At 37.7% G+C, this 13,063-nt stretch overlaps 1 protein-coding gene across 21 annotated transcripts in view; it reads right to left on the bottom strand.

Annotated features, from left to right (window-relative positions):
• LOC18430013 (uncharacterized) overlaps positions 1-13,063 on the bottom strand; it is a 65,318-nt gene that overhangs the window by 24,992 nt on the left and 27,263 nt on the right. For 14 of the 21 annotated variants that reach the window (XR_016058606.1, XR_016058605.1, XM_088870931.1 and 11 more), the window contains 3 exons: positions 3,744-3,806; positions 2,388-2,499; positions 739-854 (listed from right to left, as the gene is read on the bottom strand). Coding sequence is in view for 19 of the 21 variants with exons in the window: in XM_088870931.1 (XP_088727057.1) it covers positions 739-854; positions 2,388-2,499; positions 3,744-3,806 (291 nt within the window). In the remaining 2 variants the exon portion in view is untranslated. The remainder of the gene's footprint in view (positions 1-738; positions 855-2,387; positions 2,500-3,743; positions 3,807-13,063) is intronic. The other 7 variants (XM_088870932.1, XM_088870935.1, XM_088870942.1 and 4 more) reach the window with 1 other exon arrangement.

The following is a 13,063-nucleotide window of genomic DNA, read 5'->3' as shown; positions in this document are numbered from 1 at the left end:
TTTTACAACAAAATTATATACCATGATAAAATTTGAAGGCGCACCTTACCTCTACAGCTACAGTTTTTAATGCATATCACTATTTTAATTTTAATTTTTTTCTATAAATCTGATTAAGATGATATTTTGAGTGTATATACCTAATACTATTGCACACAATATAAAAATATAAAAAAATTATTTTCAATAATTTAAACTGGCAAAATTACCATAGTCATTTTTCAGAGGTATTTCGGTCATTTTATACTTTGGGAAAAAAATTTAATTGTGCATTGTATTTTGAAGTACACTCGTTTAAAATTTCACTATAATCTGATGTCTAAAAAAAATATTAAAATTCATATAGTGATATGCATTCTGAGCAAATGATGAAGATCTGCCGGCTGGAATTCCTTCTATCTTACTATTCATTATAATTGCCCAGCTATTGTTATCTTTATCCTATTATAGCTGCCCACGGACTAATAGGAGCCGTGGCGGTCCCCCATATTTTTTGCTGCAAATTTGAGTGAAAAAAAAATCCTGCCAAGGACATGCTAAATCTGTGATGGTCTTTAATCCACGCCGTCTGAAATAATTGGTTTTTTCGGATGGCGCCGAGCCTATGGGCGAAAATATTGTTCATTGTCGCTCATAGGCATTTTGTAGTCTCTTCCTATATATATATATATCTATATATATACCAACAGTATTTCTTGCACATAAGTCAACAATTTCCTATACTTGACAAATGTTCACCTTGATCTTGCAAATTTTCGTTTTTCTCGAGTAGGGTTTGATGCCGTTGAATTCCACATGGCAGATTTTGTCTCCATAGTGAGCATCTTTAGAGATATTTTCCTCAAATAATCTGCCTGGAAATCAATAATTCCGAGGTGAGAAATGAGAATATTAAGATTCTCATAAGGGACTAACATTTATGAGTATAAAGCATCCAACTAATCACAATATACAAGATTAGGAATAGAACCACAAGCATAATTATTTAATTATTTTCTCACGAATAACTATACCAAAATACACAAATTTCTTGTTTCAAAATTAACACTCAAGTCTCGACAAACCAGCAACCTAACAACCAATAACCATAATACCTTCTACTCTATCTATTTCCACGGCCTGCTTAAGTTAATCAATTGTTCCAATGATCATTCAGTCTAACTAATTCTCCTTAATAAGTGCTAAAAGTTTATAAGGTTGGGAAGGGTATTGAGCCAACTCCATAGTTAAGCTCTGAGCTTGTAAGCCGGATTCTTCCAAAACAACTAAAAAGGTTGGGTGCGTTAGTAAAATTATTCATTAGTTCATGCAAACAATAAAGTCGGATATCAATCATATAAAGAGAAAATGTTGGGCCGGTCAAAGTTCACAAGAAGTTCAGTTAACTTATTTTATTCAGTGATGTTTGTTTTCTCAACCTGTTCACTAAGCTGATCTCCAATTCTTTGATTCACTCCCAGCATATGCCATCCCAAACCTACACAAGAGTAGATTTTCTTTTCTTTGCTTATTTACACAGTTTGCCATGTCAAGGGTTGGTGGGGAGAGGTTTTAAGGCTGGCAAGTCTATGACGTATAGAATTTCTCCCCAGTTAACAACTTGCAAAATCAGGAGGAACCACAGAAAGCTATTCCAGTTTTGTGAACTACCAAATGAACAAAAACTAGTCTTTATTTGAACTGCAAAATATCAACACACTAAAACAGCTCTAACATTAAACCCCATACATTAAAAAACATTAAAAAAAAATATCACCCTGAAGTTGAACAACTGAGAAAGGAAACATAAAGAAAATGAACGGAACCAAATAAGAATGGTAACAGAACTATCTATGTGGCATTATGTGTACACATGACAAATACCAGGATGCATGTAGCATGCACTTGTACATACGTAGGAATACCTGCATGATTATTGATGCATGCATGTCCATAGAAATATCTAAATATACGAAATATTTATCAAAAACATTATGTATGACACAGTTTAGAAGCCAAATTTAAAAACTTTCAAGACAATGTTATTTGAAGGGATTTACCCACTAAAATTTTGTAGGGCTTCAATGATTATCTGCTAACCAAAGCAAATAAGTAGTGCTTGTCTCCCACGATACTGACATATACACTTCTATCTTACATACCTTATTGTATGATACAATTCAGTGTGAACCCAATTCTAGATTCACATTGTCATATAATCATATTTCATTCCAAATAAGACTTCCAAGTTGGCAAATTTAATAGGGACATGAAACTGTAGAATGAGATGAAATTTCTCGAGACGAAATGAAAACGAAGAAGAAAAGGAAGGAAAACCAAGAAAACAATCACTAGGTAGCCACAACTGAAAATATAAATTACAGATTGACAAGGAGAGAAAGGAGAACCTGGTTCTCAGCACTTGTAAAGATCTTCTCTTCGAAAAGTGCAGCAACTGTCGTGAGTACAGAGAGTCCAACGGGATCACCTGCTGGAAAGTGCCTCTTAAGAGTATCCAATCTGCAAATTTAAAACAGTAAAGGCCATCAACTAGAGCAGTAGAGCTTGTGGTTTTATGGATCAAGCCACTTAATATTTAAGGAAAATCCTCCAATATCCAATGAAGACCTGACATTAATACTCATTAGCCATCAATCCCGAAGACTCACTCCCGAAAAAAAAAGTGTACACATTACACCATGATTAACCGATCAAAACAACAACGACTAATCAAAGGCCTAAAACAACACCTGCTGATAACAACCAGACCTGACCCAGGGCCTTTTGAATGCCCTGCCTTGCCTTGCAGCAGGCTCAGAGCCACCACCAAAGTTCCTCACAAGCCGGAGAACGGGACTGAACGGGGTACCTTTCTAAGCTAAGGAATTTATACTATTAACTAAATCGTATTGTAGGGCGGCCTTGGAAACCAGGGAGCTAATACAAGAATGATCCCCATTACCACAGTTCCTAAGGGAGATGGAACCCTCCTAGCTACACTACCCACCGGCGTTCCTTTGTTCGATTGAAGATTCATACGCATATCAAGACCTAGTGGGAAAGGCACTACTCACTTGAAGGTAGGGCCACAGCCAATTCAAGATCCTTCTATAGTTGCAGATCGAGATGAATATGGACTGCACGCGCCGGTAGTAGCCTTTCTCATACAACGAATAGACAAAGCATATTCTCCGGTCAACGCTTGATCCAACCTCTTGATTGTCGTTCTGAGAACGGTTCCGCCATTGCATATGGAACAATGTTGCGCTGGCCGATAATAGTGGCCGAAACCAATATTAATGTTTCGGTATTGCCTCTGGTATTGCTCAATCCTACTCTCAATTTTTAAGGACATGTAATCTCTAACATGGAGATCATGAATATGAATAAATAAATAAATTTCAAAAATTAATAATTCTAGTAAAAACACATTTGGACAGTTAGTTACCATTGTTTTTAGATGGAACACCTACTTGCATCCATCTTTAAGATTGATGCTTTACACTTTCTAGACCGCATATGTAGAAATGCAGTTCAGCCCGCATGAAACAATTTTCCTTAAGTCCATCTCAACAAGGGTAAGTTGTATTATCCTTCCGTTTCTCTAATATCCTTGGAATTCTAAAAATTCCCTGTTTACTGAAGCTATAACAAAGTAAGAAATATAGTTCAATAAAAAACAGCACACAAACATAGGCAATATCAAATTGGGAAAGAGAGAGAGCTCACATAGAGAGAGAGAGAGAGAAAGAGAGAGAGCTCACATCTTATTCACAATCCTCTGCCTAGAATCAGCTGAAAGCTCTGTCCTCCAATCGTTATCCATGCTATTCAAAAACCCAAAAATGAACAAAATTATTGTATAAAATCTCAAGAACTAAACTTTCATAAGCCTATGACCCAAACAAGAGAAAGACTATTAGTATTCCAGCCAAATCTCAGTGTTCGAAAATTTCAAGAAGCCAATACTGTTTACTTCGCCAAAAAGGAAAACCCAATTCCTGAACCCAAGGGCTCTAAATACTGGAAAGCCTTAACAACCTACAAACGTTGTCTTCTCTATTGCCTAAAAAACCCCAATTTCAAATCCAAGGAATCTCAAAACTACAAAATTCTTTGCGATCGTGATCCTTTCTCCTCAATGGCCAAAAAACGAAAACCCTAAGTTTGCAATCAGAGGGTTAGGAGAGAGAGAGAGAGTTGAATAATTGAGCCACTGTGGCAACTGTAATTGTGTCAACTGAAAAGTGACTGTTAAGATTGGAATAAAGTTGTTACTGTTTCAAAAAAAAGAGAGACGGGTGGTTGACTAGGGTGAATGTAAAAGAACAATATGAAAGCAGTATTAGTATAAATGCTCTCACAGGAGCATATTGTATAATTATTCCCTCAAGATCCACTCGCGAACGAATTGCCATTGCTATGAGATCATTATTGCTGTTACAAAGAGGTCATCCTTGCTGGAAGCCATCAGACGTTGAATGGTAGCCATTCGAGAATTTCTTTTCTGAGTGATTCGGTAGAGACTCTAAAGTTTTAGATAAAATACAAAATGCTTCGTGTCAACCCTTTTTTTTTTTTTCAAAACTGCCCCTCAGTCAACTTGAATTTTCATTTTTTTTTTATATATTTTTGCTATCTGTTAGTAGGGCAGTGCCATACAGCTTGGGGCACTGTCCTACAAACGAAAAATCAAAATCCGAGTTGATCAAGGGAAATTTTGGAAAAATATAAAAAAAGTGGGTTGACGACCTTCTTTGTAATTTTCAGAGCATTTCGAATTTTGCCTAAACTTGTAATGTCAGTACGTCACTCATCTATTTTTTGAATTTTAAATGTAATCAATATATTTTCTATATATAAAACATGAGCAAGTGACTAGATGTCTATCAAGAATTCATCTTAGATTTGGAGTTTGGTAAGGATCGAGAATAAAGATAAGTAACTTAAGTTCTCATGGGAAGAATTAGCATGAGAAAGGGAAGTGTGCCCACGTGTCCATCTATCAATAGCATACAATATTGGTTAATTAGATAGGTCCGATGGAACTAATGCCAACAAAATAATATAACAGTTGATTTTATGATCTCTCACAACAAACTTTTATTAAGAACTCAAAATTTATTTATTTATTTTTAAATACACTTCTAAAAATAGATCCCCATTTTTGCATGGACCAAATGCACAATGTGTCCTTATGGGTGCACTCTAGAAAAAACTAGTGTTATGCACATGCGTTGGACGTGGCATGATTTATTTAAAAAATAATTGTTAATATGAATCACTATCACCACCATTATTATCATTAACATTACCTTATTGAATAAATAAAATATTTATTTTATTTATAGATATTATTTAATAATATACAATATAATATATATATATTTTTTATAGATGTTATTAAATAATATAAAATAATCATGCATAATGAAATAACACGGATGCCACAATAAAAGATTCAAACAATTGATAAAATAGTAGAAAGCTAGCTTTCTTTCTTTTTTTTTTAAAATATTTATAATTTTAATTATAAATGATTTAAAATTAGTATATATTTAAGTTTCAATAAGATGTAAATTATTGAATAAGAATTAAAAAAAAAAAGCGATGAATTTCGATGGATTGAAAATAGTACTGATTTACAAATTTCTTTAATAAAGCCATAAAAAAACGGAAACGAAAAAATCCTTCTAAGGCCTAGATCTAAGCATCTTATCAAAATGGATGGCTTATGTTAAATGGGTTAAAAACTACTTTCTGGATTGTGTTTCCAAATTTTTCTTTTTTGTGAATGTTTTTAATATGAAAAGAGAGTATATTTTAAAATTATGATCATACAAATGGCCCTAACATAGTTTTTGAAGATTCTTGCATTATATTACTATACGACCGTTGCATGAAATCATTCCCCCATATATATAGGGAAGTGATCTAATGCAACGATTGCATCTCATTATAATGCAACCACACTTCTAGAAAACCATGTTTGTGGTATTTGTATGACCCAAAATTTTGCACACACACTCTTTTCATCTCAATAATCAGTCCAAAAACAAAAAGTTCAATTTGAATCATAGATATGGTCAAAATGAGGCCTCCAGCAACGAATTTAGACCATTCATTTTGTGAATTTCATGATCTTATTCTTTACAAACTCAAAATCATTTTTTTCTTTGTTAATATTGTTCATCTAATATAATGAAGTCATCTAAAAAAATTGGACATGAAAAAATCCTCCTAAAGCCTAGATCTAAGCATCTTATCAAAATGGATGGTCTATGTTAATTGGGGTTAAAAAATACTTTCAAAGTTGCGCTTTCGATTTTTTCTTTTTTGTTATTGTTCATTAGAATAAAAAGTATTTTTCTTTTTTTCTTTTTTTCTTTTTTTCTTTTTTGTTATTGTTCATTAGAAAGAAACACCACAACGTACACCACGATTCCCCGGTGGATGGGTCGTCCCTGCTGCCGTTCCCTTTCCTCTTGGAGTGAAATCTACACTGTTTACCCCAGAACCCTCCCTCATCGTCGTCCCTTGGTGATTCCTCTGCTTCCTCCTCCCCCGTGCAGAGCTTCCTTTGCCTAGGTCCTTTCTTCCTCCCCTTCTGCCCCTCCAGCTAAGGTCTCTTCTCCCTCTTTTGGCTCTCCTGTTCCCCCTATTGTCTCCCCTTTCTTTCCATTATGTATCACCATCCCCTCGGAGGAGTCTGATAGCCTCTCCAAAAAGTTCTCGACTTCCCTAGTAGGTAGCTTTCACCCGAAGAGAGATGATAGTAGCGGCATTGTGCGGTGGGCCAGAAGTCTTTGGCAGGTGTCTGATTTGGTCTGTAGACGTCTGTCCAATGGTGACTTCCTTTTCTCCTTCCCTTCTCTGGAGGAAGCCAACTCCGCCCTCCGCAAGTGTCCTAATCCTTCATTCAGGGGAGCCTCCTGCTCTCTGCGTTGTTGGTCTCCTAATCTTGTCCTAATTGTTAACTTCTGCTCTTTGTATGATCATTCAGGGGAGCCTCTTGCTCTCTAGGATGTTGGTCTCCTAATAGACTCTTCCGTTTTGCTGATTGAAGTTTTGGACACCTCTTTGATCCCGCAGTTTGTGTGGCTTGATATCAATGGTCTATTCTACCTTGTTACTCTCTCTTGGGCTTCGGCTTTGCCACCCTCCCCCCACTTCTTCCATAATACCCCATCGGCTCCTTGCGTGGCTTTATCGCCCCAGCGGTGGGAGGTGGTGACTAGGACGAACGACAAGAGATTGCGACCTAGACGTCGTCCCCCTGAGCTTCAGCAGAAGAAGTTTTAGCGTCCCCGCCCGTCCACCGTGTTACTAGACAAGGGGGGTTGTGCCTTCTCGATCCAGGTTGGTACCCCAGCGGAAGAGAAAAACAGGGGAGACTCGCCTCTCCAAACGAGTCTTGCCATTTACTCGTCCCCTGCTTTGCCGAGTTGTGTTTCGGTTCAATGTGGCGAGTGCGAGTTCGCTAGCCGACCTGGTAAAGAGGTCCTTGTTAACTTTCATCCTCCTTTGGCCCCGACCCGAGAAGTTAGTCCATCTGCCTCCTATCCTCCGCTGGTTCTCGGGCCCTCCTCTTTACTCGACCCACTTTCCTTTGCTGTCTCGGTCCTTCCCCTTTCTCCCGCCCCTCTCCCCTCTCAGCAGGAGGCCACGTGTCCCTCCTTTTCACCTACCCCTGTACTCTCGTCAGCTGCCTCGACTTCCACACGTCTGTCTCAACCACCTTCTCTCCCCCATCTATCGCACTCAGATCGCCACTTTGGGAAGAGCACTTGAGTGCTGCACAGCTATCCCTGTCCCACCCGGACCCCCCTTGTCACCCTTCAGATGGCTCCCGTGGGAGTTTCCACCCCCTTATCAACCCCCTGTGTTCCTGTGGTTCCCTTTCTTCCTGCTGACGTTGTCTTACCCGGCCTATGCTCCTCCTCCCCCTCTTTGGGCCCCTTCTCAGCTCCTGGCCCGATACCCAATCCCTCTGAGCCCTGTGACTCCATTCTCCTTGAGCCGTCTTATCATTGCCAGCTAGCTCCCGTCCGGACTTCCTTCGAGAGGGTTCCTTCGCCACCTTTGTCCCCTTACCTCCCTTCCCCAAAGACTGTCTCCCCTAGGTTAGTGTGTCAGTCGGCCACACCTACTTTATCACCTGGGTTCTCCTCTCCTCTCTCCCCAGCCTCTTCATCTGTGTGCCAGCCGGGTACTCATTATCTCCCTCTTGGGCCCTTAACTCTCCTTTTGGGTCAGTAACCTACATCCCCCCCTCCTCCTCCTCTGATCTTTGAGCCTACGCTTGTTTCCCCCTCCAGCCCCCCCTCCCCTTCTCCCTCCCCGCAGGTGCCCTACAGTAACCCGAGCTCTTCTCTGAACCTGCCAACCTCCTTATGCGCTGACTCTCTACACTCCCCCTGTTCTCTCTCTCTCTCTCTTTCTACCCTTTTAACCTCGATCACCCCTTTCCCTTTGGCCTTGAACCTTCTATCCTTATTAAGATGAATCGAGACTTTCTCCCAGTGGGCATCGCCACAACCCAGTCACTGGACCCATCTCCTCCTGACCTGTCCTCTATTGTTGACTTCCTGGCCCCGCATCTCTCTTTTACCCCTCATCTTGTCCATATTCATAGGGCCCACACGATTCACGTTGTTTGGCCCCCTAACTACGTCTTTCTACTTTCCTCCTTCACCTCCGTCCAGACTCACCAGTTTCTTACCTTTGTCCCTAACTTCTCCCTCCTCCCCAGCGTGTTACCCCCCTCTCCCTCTCTTTACCCTCTGTCCCCTGGTGCTCTTATTCAGGAAGCCACTCCCATCTTTGTCCCTCCTCAACCACCGCTCTCTGTTTCCCCCCTTAGGCGTTCTCTTCCTCCTGAGGGGTCCTCAGGGAACTCACAGTTTTCCCCTCTGATCCCTGTCAATACTGACCTGAATCTTCCTCCCTCCTCGCCCCTTCCTTCTGATCTCTACCCTTCGATTGACCCCCCTTCCCTCTCTCCAGGTGTTCTTGTTTCGCAATCGCCCGCCTCCTTGGATCAACAGGCACACTCAGTGGCAGATGATGATGCTGAAGACAGAAGTACCTTAGAGGAAGACAGGATGAGAACCATGTACAGGATTATGGTTTTTGAATACGAGGGTCCTGAAGGCCCTGCTCACAGATTCCTTTCGACAGATGCACAGAGCAGAATGCAGGTGACAATAAGAGGGCAAAGAGAGCTTTGCAACCTCTTCTCTTCTCTCCCTTTTCCAGAAAAAGCTATTGAACTCTCCCCCTCCAACTCCACCCCAGGCTGCCTGAGGAGGTCTCCCAAATTGGTCTCCTCCCTTGCTCTCATCCGCTATAAATGAAGATTCTAATTTGGAACATCAGAGGGGTCCTCAAAGAAAGATGCGGTTAAAGCCCTCTCCCTCAAACATTCCCCTACTATCTTGGCCCTAATTGAAACCAAACTTCCTGAACCTGACTTCCAGCTTATCTGTAAGATTTGGGGTAGGAGACCCTGCTAGTGGGTCTCATTACAGGCGAACGGGGCTTCAAGAGGGATCTGGGTGGTCTGGGACCCTTATGATCTTTCACTCACCTCCCACTTCTTGGGGGAATTCTCTGTCACCCTTCTTCTATCCAACATTTCTGATGGTGTCTAGTGGAAGTTTTCTGCTCTTAATGGTCCTAACTCCAATACCATCAGACAAAGACTCTGGCAAGAATTAGACCATATTGCTTCCCTTCCTCACCCCGTTTGGTGTGTGGGAGGAGACTTCAATGTGGTTCGTTGGTCTCACGAGAGGAATTCCTCTTCCGCCATCTCCCGGAATTGTCCAAATGGAACATTGAATGCAGTTTTATATTTATCCTCTTCCTTGATTTGTATTTGCCAATATCCTGATTTTAAATCGAATTTAGAAAAGATTGTAGCAGTAGCAAGTCTGTCTAATAAGTCTTTTTTATTAGGTATTGGATATCTAATCCATTGTAAAACTTTATTTAAAGGTTTATAATTTATTACTAGCCTTGGTACCCCCCTTTCTTTTTCAGTATTTTTATTTACATAAAAAGCAGTATAGCTCCAAGGAGATGCACTTGACCTGATTAGATTTTTTCTTTGTAATTCATCAATTTCTTTTCCACAAAATTCTAATAGGGTTGTATTCACTTGTACAGGTCTAGCCTTTGTAGGAATTTTAGTTTCTTCAAATCCTTTTTCATAAGGTAATCCTACTATATGTTTCTTTCTTTCCCAAAATGCATTTGGAAGGTCATTGCATATTTATGTTTCTATCTGGGTTTAAGGTTATTGATTTTTGTTATTTTTTCAGGTTTTTCCAAGTCTGTTTCTATTTGTTCATATTTAATTTATATTTTAAGGGAACATAAAAACTTTTCTTTATTGTCTATTTTATCTTTGACTCTATCGATTTCTTTAAGCTTTGGTTTTTCTAAAAATTCAAACTTGATTGTTTGTCCTTCTCTAGATGTTTCGAGACCTGTATTATTGATTATTATGGGATAAAGTAATGTTAGAAATGGAATTCCAAGTATTACTGCCTGACTTAAATTTTTTACCATAATAAAAGGTGTTGGGAAACAATGTCCATTATTGCATACCATGGCATTTGATAATTTATATTTAATAAATAATCTACTACCATCAGCAGTATTAAGTATTTGAGTGGTTTTATCGAAATATTTGGATGGGATTAAACCTTCATTAATACAATTTAAATCTGCACCGGAATCTACCAAAGCTAATGTTTGAAAATTATATTCCTCTTGGATGACAATTTTTACTAATATAAACCATTTTTGTGAAATAATTTTGTTTACTAAATTTACAGATATATTATCTTCTACTTCTTTTGTTCCTGATGTTTCTGGTTCTATATGGTTAGTATCTACTAGTTGATCAAATTCAATTTCATCTGTATCAGTTATGGTTCCTGATATGTCATTTTGTAATTCTAATATTTTGATCCTAGTCTTTAGTTGTCCTACTTCTGTTTTTATTTCATTTACTTCTGTTTTTAATTCAGATATTGTGGGTTCACTTTGGAGTATATCTTTTTTATTAATTCGTTTGAGTATTTCAACAAAATTATAATCTTCTGGGGGTTAAGTAAAGGAACTGGTTTATTTTTTGCTTTTGTTAATGTGATGGTATAAATGAGAGTATTGACAGCATCACTTTCGAAATATAGAATATCTTGATTATTTTCATTTTTAGTAGTCCATTGATGAGTATTATTAAGAATTTGTTGTTTGGTATTTTGAGGTAAGTGAAAATCCCACCAAGCTCGTAGCCATCCTGTGAAGCCACAGATAATGGCTTTGGCAACTTCTTGATCATGGTTGCCTACCATTTTACATGCAAAAGCATGCATGGTCATATATTTCATGGTGTCTAATATCTGTTGTTCGGACAATCCATCTATATTCCAATTTACAATTGATCTTCCGGAATAAGAAATATTCTGAGCTACTAAGTCTTCTTCGAATTGTATATCTACAGCAGTAGGTCTATGATAATAAGGTCTAGCTGTTAATGGTTTCCATGATTTTCCATATGTTATCCTTTGGATGTTAAGGTTGTCCTGACGATGACTATTTTCAGTAAAGGCTTCCTCCATATTTTCTATTGTGTCAGCTATTATGGGTGTTTCGGCTTGCAAGGTTAACGTAGATGATTCAGGAATAATTTTGCTTTTTTGCTTTTGATCCTGAATCTCTAAGTGAGATAATTTTGATATTAGCTGATCTATTAAGGTCTTATTATCTTCTCCAAGTTTAAATTTTTCTTTGTGAAGTGATGGAGGTGGTTTGAATAAGACATTCTTTTGTTTTTCTTGTAAAGGTATAGGTCTTAACATATTTTCAATTCTGAATGCCTGCCTTCCTAATGATTGCATATATAGATTAGTGTAATTATTTTGTTCGATCACATGTGGAATTAATTCAGCTTTTTGTTGTACTATTTCTCCTGTAGTCATCTTATATGGTGTAACTTTTGTTTCTAATTTTAAGTCTGGATTTGATCCTTTTATAACAATACTTTTTTCAAGAGGATGGATACTAGTTAATGTATTTCCATCTATTGTATCATATGAACTATATTGACTTTGTAGTGTATTTACTTCAAAATTAGGAATATGAATTTTCTTCTCCTTACATATTTCTCTTAACCATACAAAATATCCTTTATTATAGTGTTCTCTTTTTCGTGCCTTGTTATATTTTATATGGAATAATACTACTAATCTAGGTTTAAAATTTTGTTTATACCAAGTTCTAATTGCGTTATTTTCTTCAGACAAATAATCCTGTTCAATAAATTGTTTATTAAGCCTTTTCTCTTCTTGAAGAGTTAACTTGAAAATCCATTTCTGAGTCAGTTAAATCTGGTTCAGATTTTTGTGTTGACTTATATTGTGGGATGACAATATTTTCTCTTGTTCTATATAAGCTTTCTAATTTTGGATGTATAGATGAAGTAGAACTCCTTGGTAATTCTATTATAGAATTATTAGATGGTTTTATTTCAGAATCATCGTTAGCCCTGTGTCCTCTATGATTAGTAAATTGGATTTCTATTTTACCATTAGGATTTCTCTAATTTTATCAGGTATAATATTTACTATTGGGGTTTGGCATTGATGGTTTTCATTATAGATTGACCAAGATTCAGGTAGGATAATTTCTGACCATTCTATAGTTTTTGGTATGATAGTATTAGATTTCTCGATATTGGTTTGGAAGAATACCGTTTTTCCTTTTGTATCATGTTGTAAAACATTAGGACATAATGTAGTCATCACTTTATAATATATTCGATATACTATGGCTATATTTTGGGATCCTGGAATCATATCAAAACCTTGGGTTTTTAGGTTTAGGGTCAATACCTTAAGAATATTTGGATCCTTTAAAGATATAGAATAATTAGGGAAGCAATTAAAATATACTGGACCTCTACATAGACTAGATTCTACCATACCTAATAGGGAATCATTAAATTTATTATGTCTAGTATCTCTTAGACATACTAGTATTGAGTTATTGAGTCCTAACCTGGTTAATGGTT

This window comes from Amborella trichopoda, chromosome 6, assembly GCF_054954075.1.
Source record: "Amborella trichopoda isolate Santa Cruz 75 chromosome 6, AtrichopodaSantaCruz75HAP2 v2.0, whole genome shotgun sequence".
Taxonomy (NCBI): domain Eukaryota; kingdom Viridiplantae; phylum Streptophyta; class Magnoliopsida; order Amborellales; family Amborellaceae; genus Amborella; species Amborella trichopoda.
Note: the sequence above shows the minus strand (reverse complement) of the source record. Positions and strands in the feature narration are given on the sequence as shown.